Source organism: Mytilus edulis, chromosome 1 (genome assembly GCF_963676685.1).
Source record: "Mytilus edulis chromosome 1, xbMytEdul2.2, whole genome shotgun sequence".
Taxonomy (NCBI): domain Eukaryota; kingdom Metazoa; phylum Mollusca; class Bivalvia; order Mytilida; family Mytilidae; genus Mytilus; species Mytilus edulis.
In genome coordinates this window covers 65,649,741-65,666,913 of record NC_092344.1, presented here as the reverse complement: position 1 = coordinate 65,666,913, position 17,173 = coordinate 65,649,741, and the positions used below count along the sequence as shown (strand labels likewise).

The 17,173-nt window shown below is 30.2% G+C and overlaps 1 protein-coding gene across 3 annotated transcripts in view; it reads right to left on the bottom strand.

Moving 5' to 3' along the window:
* Nucleotides 1-525: 525 nt before the first annotated feature.
* LOC139487180 (EGF domain-specific O-linked N-acetylglucosamine transferase-like) overlaps nucleotides 526-17,173 on the bottom strand; it is a 40,218-nt gene continuing 23,570 nt past the window's right edge. For 2 of the 3 annotated variants that reach the window (XM_071272149.1, XM_071272150.1), the window contains exons 9-17: nucleotides 16,322-16,414; nucleotides 14,835-14,906; nucleotides 13,854-13,940; nucleotides 12,238-12,306; nucleotides 11,440-11,498; nucleotides 5,750-5,777; nucleotides 5,098-5,189; nucleotides 4,445-4,547; nucleotides 526-3,774 (exon numbers count right to left, since the gene is read on the bottom strand). In XM_071272149.1, coding sequence (XP_071128250.1) covers nucleotides 3,610-3,774; nucleotides 4,445-4,547; nucleotides 5,098-5,189; nucleotides 5,750-5,777; nucleotides 11,440-11,498; nucleotides 12,238-12,306; nucleotides 13,854-13,940; nucleotides 14,835-14,906; nucleotides 16,322-16,414 — 768 coding nt within the window. In that variant the 3' untranslated portion in view covers nucleotides 526-3,609. The remainder of the gene's footprint in view (nucleotides 3,775-4,444; nucleotides 4,548-5,097; nucleotides 5,190-5,749; nucleotides 5,778-11,439; nucleotides 11,499-12,237; nucleotides 12,307-13,853; nucleotides 13,941-14,834; nucleotides 14,907-16,321; nucleotides 16,415-17,173) is intronic. The other variant, XR_011655811.1, reaches the window with a different exon arrangement.

Sequence of the window (17,173 nt, the reverse complement as noted above, 5' to 3'; positions counted from 1 at the left end):
TGATCAGTTTCTATCTGGTCCAAGTTGAGAATTATAAAAAAAAGTGTGTATTTACAGCAAAACATCAAAACATTTACAACTGGAAGAACATCACTTCTGTGGATTTATTTATTTTTCATAGATACCAACTTTTATAGATAAAGGAAAACTTATAATGTCCAAGATTTTGTGGACTTGCAACAAAAGTCATCATTGATGAAGGCCGTACGGTGACCTATAGTTGTTAATGTCTGTGTCATTTTGGTCTATTGTGGATAGTTGTCTCATTGGCAATCATACCACATCTTCTTTTTTATATAATGTATACAAGTCTTTAGAAAATGTGTACTTTCTTGAACATTTAAATTTGTGGTTTACCTTTTACTACATGTACCAACGAAATCCAAGAAAATTTGTTTCCCTCCCAAAATAATGAATACATGGCATTTAAAAATGTTCGAAGGAGCGCAATATTCATAATTCTCAAGGCCAATAATCATAATTATCAAGGTCAATATTCATAATTCTCAAGGGCAATATTCATAATTATCAACAGCAATATCCTTTTATTGTGTGGCAAAACTTTCATCATGATAAAAGTAAATAAATGATTTACATACACATTTCTCATACTAAAATACAATGTCATACTTTTTTTGGTTTAATTTTCACTAAATTCTCATTGACAGATTTTCTTTTTTTAAATTTACCCACAATTTGTTCAACTATACTTTGAATATGCAAAAGATAAAACTATCAACCTAAATTATAAACTCATTTAACATTTCATTAATGGTTTTTACCTGTAATTGCAAACTAAATTTGAAGTCAAAACAACCTCATAGACTGTTCTTGCAACTATAGGGAATGGAGGCAATATGGCACTTTATTATCTTGTGATTACATTCTATTCAGGAGATATTATCAAAATCTGTCCAATGACTGTTACATTCTATGTTCTATGCTGATAAACCATGAAAATACATATCATTAAATTTCTAATATCTACATACAACTATTAAAGACAATCATTAACAAATTAAAAACATTATTAACTTCACATGTATGTAAAATATGGCAAATTATGTTTATAGCACCTTTTTTTTTATACAAGTTGAGTTATTTTGAAATTATCATTTTCACAAAAATCTGTTCTGGTTATACACTCAAAAAGTTTGCATTTCAAATTATTCAGTTAATATCATCTTAAATAAGTTAGCTCTACAAACTTAATACAATAAATTTAACAATTAATTATATCTAAATAATGGAGGTTTGTATATTTTTCTATGGCATTTATTTTTGTTGACTAAGGAAAATAATACAGTAACTGATTGAATTTTCACAACTTGTATGGAGATAAAAAAAAATTGTGTCATATATAGTTACATTGCTTTTGTCAAGCAGGGTCAGATCCAGACATTTTGAAACGGGGGTACTTTTGTCTCCATTCAAATGCATTGATCATCCAAAAAAGGGGGGTCCATCACTGCAAAGGAGTGAAGTGTTGGTTTTTTTTTATATTGTGAATCAAACTAAATGTTTAGCATTATCTGATCTTTTTCTCAGAGTTCATTTTTCCTGACACATTTTTACACTCAATCTTCATTCTCCTCTCAAATAACCCCTCATTTATAGCTTATCAAAGTACTGTAAATTCAGAAATTATTGCGATGTTTTTATAATTGCGATAAATGCTACAGGGTTATAATCACAATAATTAAAACTTGCATTTTAATTTTTTTTTTTTTAATCACACAGAATTGTTCTGAATATTGCAAAATTAAAAGCGCATTTTAGTGCAAAATGACAAAATTGCAAATTATTATAATTAATGCACACAATAATTTCTGAATTTACAGTATACAATAAGCCATTCAATTTGACAACTTGAAATTGCTACATCATAATTTTCCTAATTACTTGAATAACTTAGCGCTATAATTTAAAATATTTTGACCAAAAAGGGTCCGTAAAGCTCTAAACCCTTGTAATATATGTATAACATACAACCTCTTAGAATAAAATATGCAAATATGCAATATTGATATAAAATAAAACAACAATAAAAATGTTATATGGCCCCTTGCTCATATCATATGCAAACATTGGTTATTTATAAGGCACTGGTTAAATTTCATATAAAAAAACTGACACTAAAAATACAAATAAATTAACAAATACAGTGTATAATTTTTCCTTACAAACTGATGTAAACATAGTTCACATTTTTATATTTATAAGCACCTTTAAGTGAAATGGAATGAAAAAATTGCCCTATAGACCACAATACATTTACTTTAATATTGAAATTCTTTTTTGTATTCTTCTCTTTATCATTCAATAGTTGTCAACTTCAGGACTGTGTTTGGCATAAATAACGCTTAGAAATATTATAATGAAAATATTATATGCAGCTAAATGTTTCTATATAGTTGTGTGTACTTTTTTTTAATTTCTTGTTTGTTTTTTTTGCCATTATGACCTATATTTGCCAACCTTCTACATTATGTGTTTTCTGTTGGAGAGTTGTTACATTGGCAATTATACTCCATTTTATTTTTATATTATTTTCAGTTTTTCTTTGACTTTTTAGTTTTAAATATCTCTTTGGTATCTTCTCTTTTTTTAAAGGTGGTGCCTAACACTACAGGGAGATAACTCTGTAAAGTCAGCTAAACGTTTTGATTATGTTGTGTTGTAAATGGAATATTAAGCTTCTCAAAGATCAAAATTGGTGTTTGTCAAACTGCTATATAACCAGTGTAAATTTTCTGACAAAACGGTTGGTTCAAAATTTTCAAAATATTTATATTTTTGTTTAATGGTCAAACTAAATACTTTGTCAAAATTTTATGAAAATTAAACGAGCCAAATTAATTTTAGTGAAAGTGTTGGGTACCACCTTAAATGTCCCATTGAAGAATCTGTGCAAGTTTAATTAAAATATGTAAAGTTGCTGATTCACAAACTGCGACTCAAACAACTACAGAAGTATTCCTATTAAGTATTACAGCTAAGTGCATGGTCAGCAGACAACAGATAAAGAAATCAATATCAAAATACAGTGAAACCTGTTTTAAGAGACCACTTAAGGGAAAGCAAAAAAGTGGTCTCTTGAAACAGTTGGTCTTTTAATACAGGTTCAATCTATATGATATGTACTACAGAGGGGTCTAAAATTGATGATCTTATAATACAGGTGGTCTCTTGAGCAGGTTTTACTGTACATTGTACCATGTTTGGTAAGTATTGTTGTAAGTGGTCATGTGGTCTAAATTTCAATGCTGCATTCCATTGAGGTTTAAGTTAATCAAATTGCATTCTTTCAAAATCACATGGTGTTAGAAGTATTTATATTTTAGTATACCTCTGCTTATCTTGAGGATTTTGATTTTGTTTGTTTTCTTTCATACTTATTTATATTATCATTATTTGTTTTTAAAAATAAAAATTCAATTCAATGGTTTAAATTTTAAATTTCAGACTGCTTATATATCAAATCATAATATGTCTTCTTCTTTTTCACCCAACTTACAAAAACTAAACTTTCCATAAAACTGGTTTCCACAAATAATAATACTTAAGCAAAAAAGTCATATAAAATTGATTGTACAGGTAACAGTTGGGTCATAGTTCATCTTTAACATTGCTGTATTTTTCCTTCCTGGCTTGGATAAATGAAGGATGGTTTCTTACATGGTCTGCTGCCTTTGAAACCAGTCTCATGAACTCTGACACATCAAATTCATAGTTTGTAAACTTTGCATGGGCACCTAAGGTAGGATGATGACCCTGAAAAAATAACAAGCAAACTATATACATGATATACAAATGATATAAGGGCAATTCCAGAAAAAAATGTATGGGGGGGTTGGTTGGTTGGAAGGCACATTATATTAATAATACATGGGTGATGGGTATCAGAGCAACTTTTCACACTAAATGCACTTTAATTCTCAATTACAATTGTCTGGGTGGCGGGTGCTGACAAAAACTGCCTTCCAACCCCCCCCCCCCCCCCCCCCCCCCCATACATTTTTTTCTGGAATAGCCCTAAGACTTTTCAAATCTTAGTTACCAAATTATTTAATAAATGTTTTAAACATTACAGAAGCTCTGTCCCATGTTTTTCTCTCTTTTCATTTTATATTTTCATATACCACTTCTTTTTAATTGTCTTTATAGGACATATAAATCAAATAGAATAGATTTTTTTTTTAAATGGTCAAGGGAGATAATTCATTGAACTCCATTGATTTTTTCCTTTTTTTCAGAAAACAGTCTTCTATAAAACATAAAACAAAAACAAAATAACGTCAGTATAATGAAATTATATATTTCATGATTTCTAACCAATAATAAGCCAATATAGAATATTAAATGTAACCGATAAGAAAATATATTTCTCGCACCAATTCAAGAAGCAATTATCTTTAAAACTGTATTCTGGGTAATTTTTTACCTCATCTTCTTGAATTAATTTGTCTTTTTTCTCCCATGTCATGTATTTCACACCTCTAAGTCTGGCCAAGTCACTGTAACATCCATCATCCTCACAATTATATCTAAAAAATATTTCATCAACTAAATAAATCATTTATAAGTGTCAATAATATTTTATAAATACATTTTTCAGTAGAATTCCATCATTATAAATTGGCAGTCAAAAGAGCCGCAAAAAGGCCTGAGGCCACCAATGGGTTTCAATACATGCAGGCTTAGCGTTAATTATCACTGAACTAGTATATATTTGTTTAGGAGCCAGCTGAAGGACACCTCCGGGTGTGGAAATTTCTCGCTACATTGAAGACCTGTTGGTGACCTTCTGCTGTTGATTTTTTTTTTCTATGGTCGGGTTGTTGTCTCTTTGGCACATTCCCCATTTCCATTCTCAATTTTATTCAGTTGAAGCTGTATGGTTGCCTATAATTGCTCACATCCACTTCATTTGAACTTTGGTGGATAGTTATCTCATTGGCAATCATACCATATTTCCCTATTTTTATAAATTATTATAAAGAAGGTTTGTATAAACCTTGCGCAATAGAAGATTTCCAGCTCAATTCTCACACCCAATGGGCATTGTAAAAGCTCCATAATTGATACCATACTTACATTTCCATGACAACACCCCAGTCTGGTTGAAAAAGGGCATGTGTGAGACCTGCACCATGTATACCAATAAATATATCACTGTTGTGGGAAACCTGTTAAAAAATAAAAATCTAATTAAGGAAAGGTCAATGAGTTCAAAGTTTTTTTTTAACCCAAAATTAAATATATTAAATTCAACAACTGATCCAAATATATGGGTTAACAATTAGGATGTTAATTTTAAGACACCTGGGGTGGTACTCCGCAAGTATGACAACATAATTACACACAAATTATCTGAATTGAAGATTTTTGGCTATTTTTTTAAGATTGATATATATTCAAACATATTCATGATATTGGGTACATGTTAGGTCTTGCAAATCTTTTCTTACAAATAAAACATACAAACACAAATATGTATTCACTATAAATCAATGCAAGTATTAGATGCATTCATTTGAACTTTGATTGAAACTTATTTGTAGTGTTTTATTCAATTTTTAAATTTCAGTATTTCCATTCGCTACAAACAATTTAAAACAATTACCAATAAAATACTTTTATATGTAGATATCTTTTAGTGATTTTTTGTTGGATTGTGTCTCACACAAGGTCTTTTATTCATATGTATTATTATTCCATTAATTATAATAATCAAAATATAATTTACCTTAATCTGATCCAGGAATGATAAATCCCTGCAAAATAGAAGTTTGATTTTATTTAACATGTTTCACATACAATACTAGAGTTTCCACATCCAATTTAGTTTAAACATATTTCATTTGCTAAATTAGAGCAAAATGATTTAGACACAAGTAAATCAGACTTATGAAGTATTCTCCATAATACAATAAAAATAAATACAATAATAGTATAATGAGCATGCTTGTAAAGCAAACAGTTCATAGAATATAAAAGGTTAACAAGAAGAGAGAAAGAAAAAAGAAGGAAAGGTAAAAAAGTCATTTAATTCTATGATGATGACGTGGGTGTTGATGATGATGTCCTGTGTCAGCAGCAATAAGGTTGTATGAAGGTAAAAGAAATCTGTTTGATCTTTTCATGAAATTTTGAACATATGTTTATAAATTCAGATATTTTTTTTCTGGTTTAAAAGTTCCAAATTAAGACAAGTTAATAGTTTTGTATCTAAAACAAAGTTTTCCACATCCTACTACTCTCTAAGGTGGCTCGCGGGTACAAAAATTTCAGCAAAAAATTAAACCTTTATTTTTTCATAACAAATTTTATTCATTACACTATTAGTTATTACTTTATGATATGGTAAAAAAATCAACCCAAAAAATTGATTCAGTTTGGCCCCAGATGAAAAAGCTCCAAATTATCTCCCTTTGGTGCAAAAATGCCATTTTTTGGCATTAAATTTGATATATCTTTTTTAACTCATCGGTGACCTATATTTTTTATTATTGTTTTCATATAAGCTGTACATAAACAAAATAGTTGTAAAATTTAAGCGATTTCTGTAATTAGGTTATTTTTTTATTTCGATATAACCTCTATATCTCCTATTAGTTCAACAGAAAAAAAGGACTTTAACAAAAATGTATGCTTCTTCCAAATGAACGGTGACCCCATTTTTTTATTTCATTTTTCTTTTAAGTATATGATAATGTTCATTTATAAAAAAAATATAGCGAAATCCTATATTAGAAATAAAAAATTTGATTTATACCCAGGAGCCCCCTTAAGTATATGATAAAGTTCATTTAATAAAAAAAAGTATAGCGAAATCCTATATTAGAAAAAAAAAATGATTTATACCCAGGAGCCCCCTTAAATTAACATTATATCTTTTTTAAACAACAGGGTATTTTTTCCCACAGAACTCCCACTACTAAAGTTATTTTTTTATTAATTTTCTACATTTTCATGCTTATGACTTAAAAAAGACTTTTAATGATCAGTTACAAGCTAAAAACAGATAAGGGAGGTATAGTATATACAAACTGAAGTGATTAAAAACCAGTCTTCTGTGGAGTGAATTATTTTTGTTGGTACAAATTTTCATGGGTTGAAAACAAATATTATTTTCATGGCTTTGACGTAGTCTGCATGCCAGCCTTCAGAACAATTATATTTGATTCACATATACCCACAAAAATTGGTATCCCACAAGTAATAATGAATACCATACATATACCAGTAGTATGTGTGAATGCAAGTGATTTTAATAGTTCACTCAGAATATCTCTTTGTATATTTAGTAAGTATTATAGGATGGAGTTGTTGGACAAACTGTGAAAACCTTCTATCACCAGAAAAACATTGCTTTACAGTGATTCACTCAAACCCCATTTCTGATGGGACCACCTTACCTGAACTGTACAAATTCTGGTTTAAAAAGAACATATATATATATATATTGTTTGTTTTGTTGAGTAAATTTTTCATTGCTATATTTGACAACTATCATGACAAATAATTTTATTGGTGGTTAAAACTTTTTTTTAGAAATAAAGAATATGAGTCTTTTTTTGTATCATTATAGAAGTGATTGATCTACTGCTGTCTTGACCACTCTGGATCTGTGCATAAGTCATATTGACTAATTTTCATAGTTTATTGAAAAGTCTTCACCTTATTCTAAAATGCTTTTTTTTAACATTAATATTAAAAGAAGTACTGAATACTACATTCAATTCACTCAAGTATGAACACAAATTAAAGGTTCTACTTAATAACTGACCCATTAAAAGTTGTTTCCTTATTACCCAGTCTCAAATATTACTATAGTATTAATGAATGGGTGTTTTTATAATGACCCTGTTATATGTCCAAGGTCTGTAATAATGGTCGAGGAAGTCTGTAATGGCCCGAGGCAATGCCAAGGGCCATTACAGACATCCCAGCTAGCCATTATTACTGACCGAGGACATATAACAGGGCCATTATAAAAGCACCCTTTCTTAATACATTTATTAACCAACTGAAAAAAAAAGTGTATGTGTTGCTGCCAACTTGATGTACACTCTTACTTTTTTAGTGACAGTTTAGTTGGAAAAAATAATTTGTACTTCATAATGATAAAGCTTTAAATATACCAAATATCCAAGATATTAAGTTGAAAGAAAATATGTGTTGAAAAACAGGATGAACAGTGATCCCTTTATATGGTTCTTTAATGTCGGTTGCTGGTTACTAAATTAAATAAAATACAAAAAGGTATTATACTCTTTACAACTTAATTTTTTTCACGTTATTAAAAGTCCTAACTGGGCTCAATACAGACAAACTGGGCATTAATACAGGGCCATTACAGAAAAACAGGGCCATTACAGAAAAAACAGGGCCATTACAGAAAAAAACAGGGCCATTACAGAAAAACAGGGCCATTACAGCAAATATGTAATTTTTAATAAACAGTCATTTTTGGCAATAATATACTTAGTTGGTTAATAATATAGTATTAATGAATGGGTGTTTTTATAATGACCCTGTTATATGTCCAAGGTCTGTAATAATGGTCGAGGAAGTCTGTAATGGCCCGAGGCAATGCCAAGGGCCATTACAGACATCCCAGCTAGCCATTATTACTGACCGAGGACATATAACAGGGCCATTATAAAAGCACCCTTTCTTAATACATTTATTAACCAACTGAAAAAAAAAGTGTATGTGTTGCTGCCAACTTGATGTACACTCTTACTTTTTTAGTGACAGTTTAGTTGGAAAAAATAATTTGTACTTCATAATGATAAAGCTTTAAATATACCAAATATCCAAGATATTAAGTTGAAAGAAAATATGTGTTGAAAAACAGGATGAACAGTGATCCCTTTATATGGTTCTTTAATGTCGGTTGCTGGTTACTAAATTAAATAAAATACAAAAAGGTATTATACTCTTTACAACTTAATTTTTTTCACGTTATTAAAAGTCCTAACTGGGCTCAATACAGACAAACTGGGCATTAATACAGGGCCATTACAGAAAAACAGGGCCATTACAGAAAAAACAGGGCCATTACAGAAAAAAACAGGGCCATTACAGAAAAACAGGGCCATTACAGCAAATATGTAATTTTTAATAAACAGTCATTTTTGGCAATAATATACTTAGTTGGTTAATAATATAGTATTAATGAATGGGTGTTTTTATAATGACCCTGTTATATGTCCAAGGTCTGTAATAATGGTCGAGGAAGTCTGTAATGGCCCGAGGCAATGCCAAGGGCCATTACAGACATCCCAGCTAGCCATTATTACTGACCGAGGACATATAACAGGGCCATTATAAAAGCACCCTTTCTTAATACATTTATTAACCAACTGAAAAAAAAAGTGTATGTGTTGCTGCCAACTTGATGTACACTCTTACTTTTTTAGTGACAGTTTAGTTGGAAAAAATAATTTGTACTTCATAATGATAAAGCTTTAAATATACCAAATATCCAAGATATTAAGTTGAAAGAAAATATGTGTTGAAAAACAGGATGAACAGTGATCCCTTTATATGGTTCTTTAATGTCGGTTGCTGGTTACTAAATTAAATAAAATACAAAAAGGTATTATACTCTTTACAACTTAATTTTTTTCACGTTATTAAAAGTCCTAACTGGGCTCAATACAGACAAACTGGGCATTAATACAGGGCCATTACAGAAAAACAGGGCCATTACAGAAAAAACAGGGCCATTACAGAAAAAAACAGGGCCATTACAGAAAAACAGGGCCATTACAGCAAATATGTAATTTTTAATAAACAGTCATTTTTGGCAATAATATACTTAGTTGGTTAATAAAAGCATTTATTAAATGATATGAGCAAATAAGCCCTAATACGGATAAATCAGCAAGTGCAATACTAAAAACGTTCCACTGTCGATATAAATCAAGATTTAATATTGCTCTTCGAACAGGGCCAATACGGAAAAAAACAGGGCCAATACAGAAAAAAGCGGGAAAAAAGCTGTATTAGCCCTAGGGCTAATACAGGACGTTCACTTCCGGTTTTCAATTTTCTTACGCCATTACTTAACTTTGGAAGTATCGTTATGCATAAAAACATTTGTATAATATTTTTTAAATTAAAGTCATAAAATAAACAGGTTTAATGATGTGCAATGTTTTGTAACGTCTTAAAGTTTTAAAACGGAAAAAAACAGGGCCAATACAGAAAAAAGCGGGAAAAAAGCTGTATTGGCCCATGGGCTCATACGGGACGTTTACTTCCGGTTTTTAATTCTCTTATAATCATTTAATAAAAGTGTTATTAACTGGCTGTTTCTGTATTGGCACTGGTATAGATTCTCGGTCAGCTGTATTGGCCCTCGACCCTACGGGTCTCGAGGCCAATACAGCAAACCTTGAATCTATACCAGTGCCAATACAGAAACAGCCAGTTAATAACACTATAATACAAAACAAGCTACACAGATAAAAAATATAAAAATACCAATATGTAAAATATGAAAATCAGTTTTTAATTCTTTGTACACATTAGTATATAACAGCAAACCATTCCATCTAAGATGGAAATGAAATTCTGGCCACAGGTCAATCAATATTTGACAAAAAATGTCTGAGATCAGACTAAAAACAGGTAGATGAACAAAATGATTACTGTAAACCAACTTATTTTCGCGGATACTTTATTTCGCGTTTAGCCCTTTCGAGTCCATTTCGCGGCAATTTAATTTCGCGGTTTTCTAGTTAACATGATGTTGTTAAATATGGAAAGATCCAAGTGTTACATAATCGCGACGATTTAACTTCGCGATATTTTTCTACTCGCGAAAGTCGCGAAAATAAATCGCTCGCGAAAATTAGTTGGTTTACAGTAATTGATTGATTACTGGTTTTCAGTGTTTTTTGCTACATTATTTGGCCAGTTTTTATTGGGGGAGGGGCCTGGAGTACCCTGAGCAAACCTGGTACTAACCTCTGCACCCCTTGAGGAAAACTGCGTTCGATTGTGTCGGTTTTTTAATCAGAGTTTGATTTTTATGACATTTTATTTTCTAGATAGGTAAAGGGGATGAGGCTTACACAAAGATGGTTGAACCTTACTATATTTTCTTTTGTTACCAAAACAAGCTATCTGAACAATGTAATTCAGAAAATCCACTATTTTCCACGTAAGAAAATGTCTGTACCAAGTTAGAAATGAGACAGTTTTGTTATCCATTCGTTTAATGTGTTTGAGCTTTTGATTTTGCTATATGATAAGGGACTTTCAGTTTTGAATTTCTTTGGAGTTCAGTATTTTTGCTATTTTACTTTTTCCTTGTTCTTGTTGTTTTTGGTGTTTGTACCGGTTTATATGTCTAACTTTTTTATTTTTTAAGGAATCAGATGCTGGTATAGGTTGTTGTACTGTTCTTTAAATACTTACAGATTAAAGTCAACCTTTCTCACATGAAATTCACCTACAGTTTTCATGGCATTTACTAACTGTAAAAAAAGATAAATTGAAATATAATATGGTCAGCTTGTTGTATCAGCCATCCATGATGATATCAATATCAGTCACTGTTGCAAAGAATTTATCACAACTTTAATCTGTATGATGAAAAGTCATTGACATTTTTCATTGTTGCATTAAGGCTTTTTTGAACCACTTATCTGTATGAACTCATGTCATATAAAAAACCTTTACTTGAGGTATATAATAAAGTGTATATGATACTGTAAATTCAAAAACTATTGCATGCATTTATTATTGCGAATTTGTCATTTTAGACTTAAATGCGATTTTAATTTTTACGATTTTCATCAAAAGTCTGTTAATTCATATAAAATGGGAGTTTAAATTATTGCGTTTACAACTCTGTAACATTTTTTGCAATAATAAAAACCTCACAATAATTTCTGAATTTACAGTATTTGCTTTATCAATAACACACAATTTATCAACCCACAGAGCTCTTGGAATTATATTGGTGTTTCGGTTTGATACAAATATGATAGCTAGTGAAAAAGCCATATGATATTTTTTATATATTTAATCTAAATTCAATAGAGAGGCGGAGTAACAGTTTGTTTTACTCCACCTACCCATTGAATTTAAGTGTCAATCTTAATTACAATGTCTGAGCTAACAACCAAACAAAGTTGGCAAGCAAGGCATTTAAACTCTTGGTTTGCATGCTTTATCATTTTAACTGTAATTTAATATAAAAGTTGATCTCACCTGGACCTCATTTAGAATCTTCCTGTATTTTGTACTTCTTGATAAAAGTGTAACTCTTATTTTTTCTTCCTGAAAAAAAAATAATATGCCAAATACAATGTATTAAATCATGCGGCATCCATGCCTTTTAAAATTAGTCTTTTATTTGTAGGTGTTGAATGTACAAAAAAGGTTATAGCTTATTTCAATTTATTTAACTACTACGAATTATAATTATCATTTGTGGGATATCAATTTTCATGGATTTCACCAGCAAAGGAGAACTATGAATTTTAAATGTTAAACAAAGTACAAATTTTCTTGAGGCTTGTATGTAGACTTTGACAAAACCATGAAATCAAATATCTATTAAGGTGGTACCCAACACTTTCACTAAAATTAATTTGGCTCGTTTAATTTTCATAAAATTTTGTCAAAGTATTTACTTTAACCCTTTAACAAAAATGCAAAAATTTCAAAAATTTTGAACCAACCAACTGAAAAATTACACTGGTTATATAGCAGTTTGACAAACACCAATTTTGATCATTGAGAAGCTTAATATTCCTTTTACAACACAGTGTAATTAAAACGTTTAGCTGACTTTACCGAGTTATCTCTCTGTAGTGTTAGGTACCACTTTAAGTTATATTTTAAGTGTTTTTGGTTCTTTTATAAATTGGTATTTATGGCAGATCTTTGGTAGTCTCTATTAGATTTTATATTCAGTACTCAAAGTGATCTACTTGATTAATACTTGCCTAATGTTGAAGATCACTTGTTAACAATAAAATTGAGTAAAAAATAAATGGATTCGTAATTAAGGACATTAAGAGATGACGCAATATATAAATCAACGGGAAAAATACATGAAATTTTTTAGCTTACTTGTGCTTGTTGTCTTTTAATAATTACATTAAACGTATGTTTCATTATAATACGTTATTCTGATTGGCTACACTGCAATCTTAAGTTATTCCTTAGTCAATTGCATTACACAATAAAATTTATCATTAATGATGTCACGAGGTCCCACAATAAAGTGCACAGGTAAATTAAATAAAAACTTGATAAAATTGTGTTTTTATGATCCTAGCTAAAAATGTAATTATAAGTATTGAATGCTTCTTTTTGTAACTTCATATATATCTTTATTCTGACAAACCTTCGTCAATAGAATGGTATACAGAAGTTACATCCGCACTTCATACAAAATGTACTTAGGTCAACAGTTTTACACCCCAATAAAGTTACAAAAAGAAGCATTCAGTTCTTAAATAAAAATTTCATATTTCTTTTATTCATTTGTATTCTACATAACAGAATGTAAAACAAAATAGTTATTTCAACTGACTTCAAAACTGATTGTTTTATATATTGATTGATTGTTAGTTGCTAATTAACATTTAATGTTCTTTTAGAGTTCATGTAGTTACATTTGAACAAACAAGTCAACCGAGATGACAATTCATAATATGATTGGTTTATTCAACACATCCAAAGATATATGTTTGATGTAATGGGTCTATGACCTGAATATGCTTGAAATATTTGTAAATGGCAGTTTAGCAAGCAACACAAATCATTTAGAAAATTTAACATTTTCCAAATAACCAATCACACACATGCACACTTACCAAGGGACCCTCTTGTTGGACATTTAGTCTATGCATCAGATGCTGATTAAATGCTCTGAAAAAACTGCTACTATGACAACCAGGGATCTATAAAAGTATAAGGGGAAATTCAGCACATCACATTCAACATGTAAAACACATAATAACAAATAAAATAGCACTCAAAACTCTTAAAATTGCATAATTTTCATAAGCAGAAGTTTCAATTTTTTAACAAGAAGTTTACTATGATGGTATGATACTAAACCCCTAACGGGAAGGATGGTGCCTGATGTTCATATGATGAAATCATAATCTTTCAGTCAGTTTAATTAAAGTCTGGAGCTGGCATGTCAGTTAACTGCTAGTAGTCTGTTGTTATTTATGTATTATTGTCATTTTGTTTATTTTCTTTGGTTACATCTTCTGACATCAGACTCGGACTTCTCTTGAACTGAATTTTAATGTGCGTATTGTTATACGTTTACTTTTCTACATTGGTTAGAGGTATAGGGGGAGGGTTGAGATCTCACAAACATGTTTAACCCCGCCACATTTTTGCGCCTGTCCCAAGTCAGGAGCCTCTGGCCTTTGTTAGTCTTGTATTATTTTAATTTTAGTTTCTTGTGTACAATTTGGAAATTAGTATGGCGTTCATTATCACTGGACTAGTATATATTTGTTTAGGGGCCAGCTGAAGGACACCTCCGGGTGCGGGAATTTCTCGCTACATTGAAGACCTGTTGGTGACCCTCTGCTGTTGTTTTTTATTTGGTCGGGTTGTTGTCTCTTTGACACATTCCCCATTTCCATTCTCAATTTTACTAGTACATGTTTTACTGGAATATTTAGTAATACTTGATTGACATATCTAAATAAAGCTGATAGTTTGTCAAACTGTTCTCAGAAATTCAATATTTGCATATATTTATTAAACGGCCTTATTTATGTAAAAAAATTAAAAGAACAGATGACAGTAGAAAGCCAAAGAATAATACATACCAATGGCATATTGTAATATAATCCATATCTCATTCTAGGTAATAAAGAAAAAACAGCATCTTTGAAGCACACCTGTAAAGTAAAAAAAAATATACAGTTTTATATATATCACATGAAAATGATTGTCTGCAATAAAGGTGACCTTATGTATTTTTTTTTTTTAACTTGGTTGCGTCTTTTTTTACAATGACTGCCATTTAACAAACATGAAAACATATAACCAACATTCTGATTACAGCATAAATCATTCGTGTTCAACCAGTTTTTTCTTCTAAGAGGTCACCTCGTAGCTAACAATTCTGATATATATACAGTACCATGAGCTTTAAAAAAAATTGCAAGCTGTTAAATTAAATATTACCGCTAAATCAGAAAAGAAATATTTACTTTGACAATTAGATGATACATAAGAGCAATTTTATTGACTTATTGTTGGTGTTTTAACACCACTTTTAAGCGCCACTTTTGGGCTATTTCATGGCGGTCAGCTTTTATGGGTTGAGGAAGCCAAAGAAAATCAAGACCTTCTATAGGACAAGAGTGGAAACGCTGAAATTATGTGTCGCCTTTTTTTTACTAATCATTGACATTATGTTGATAGTCTTAAATATAAAGTTTTACTACAACTATTACATAAACTTAACATGATCCAAGAAAATGAGGTCAAGGTCATATAAACCAAACGAGAAATACATATACACCTTTAATACAATCATTCAATACACTAAAAATAGTTGACCTATTGCTTATAATTTCTATGAAACAGACTTCACCAAGAAAACAAAACATATACCAATAAAGCATGAAAATGAGGTCAAGGTCAGATAAACAATGCCATTCAGACATGTACAGCCTACAATCCTTACATACAACAAATATAGTTGACCTATTGCTTATAGTTTAAGAAAAACAGACCAAAACACAAAAACTTAACACTGGGCAATGAACTGTGAAAATGAGGTCAAGGTCAAATAAAACCTATGAGACTGACATATACATCATAAAATATTTCCATACACCAAATATAGTTGACCTATTGCATAAAGTATTAGAAAAAGAAAAAAAACCTCAAAAACTTAACTTTAACCACTGAACCATGAAAATGAGGACAAGGTCAGATGACATCTCCTAGCTAGACATACGTGTACACATTACAATCATTCTATACACCAAATATAGTAGACCTATTGCATACAGTATAAGAAAAATAGACCAAAATACAAAAACTAAACAACAACCACTGAACCATAAAAATGAAGTCAAGGTTAGATGACACCTGCCAGTTGGACATGAACACTTTACAGTCCTTCAATACACTCTTAAATGTCACTGAAATAAATCACTTACAAAAATAAGTTAGTTAACAGAATACCTTTAATTCTTTTTTTAAACGCAAATTCACAACACAAGTCAAATGGCCATGAATCTACATAAATTAACAAGATAAAACAAATACTGTGTAATTGATTGATTACATCACAACTAACCTTCTTACCATCATACTGACTCAAGCGAAGGACGGGATAATCTGTAAATGCCTTCCATGTTACATCAAAGAAATCTCGATAAATTAAATCACTCTGAAATATAAACAAATGCCTTCCATGTTACATCAAAGAAATCTCGATAAATTAAATCACTCTGAAATATAAACAAATGCCTTCCATGTCACATCAAAGAAATCTCGATAAATTAAATCACTCTGAAATATAAACAAATGCCTTCCATGTTACATCAAAGAAATCTCGATAAATTAAATCACTCTGAAATATAAACAAATGCCTTCCATGTTACATCAAAGAAATCTCGATATATTAAATCACTCTGAAATATAAACAAATGTCTTCCATGTTACATCAAAGAAATCTCGATAAATTAAATCACTCTGAAATATAAACAAATGCCTTCCATGTTACATCAAAGAAATCTCGATATATTAAATCACTCTGAAATATAAACAAATGTCTTCCATGTTACATCAAAGAAATCTCGATATATTAAATCACTCTGAAATATAAACAAATGCCTTCCATGTTACATCAAAGAAATCTCGATAAATTAAATCACTCTGAAATATAAACAAATGCCTTCCATGTTACATCAAAGAAATCTCGATAAATTAAATCACTCTGAAATATAAACAAATGCCTTCCATGTTACATCAAAGAAATCTCGATAAATTAAATCACTCTGAAATATAAACAAATGCCTTCCATGTTACATCAAAGAAATCTCGATAAATTAAATCACTCTGAAATATAAATAAATGTCTTCCATGTTACATCAAAGAAATCTCGATAAATTAAATCACTCTGAAATATAAACAAATGCCTTCCATG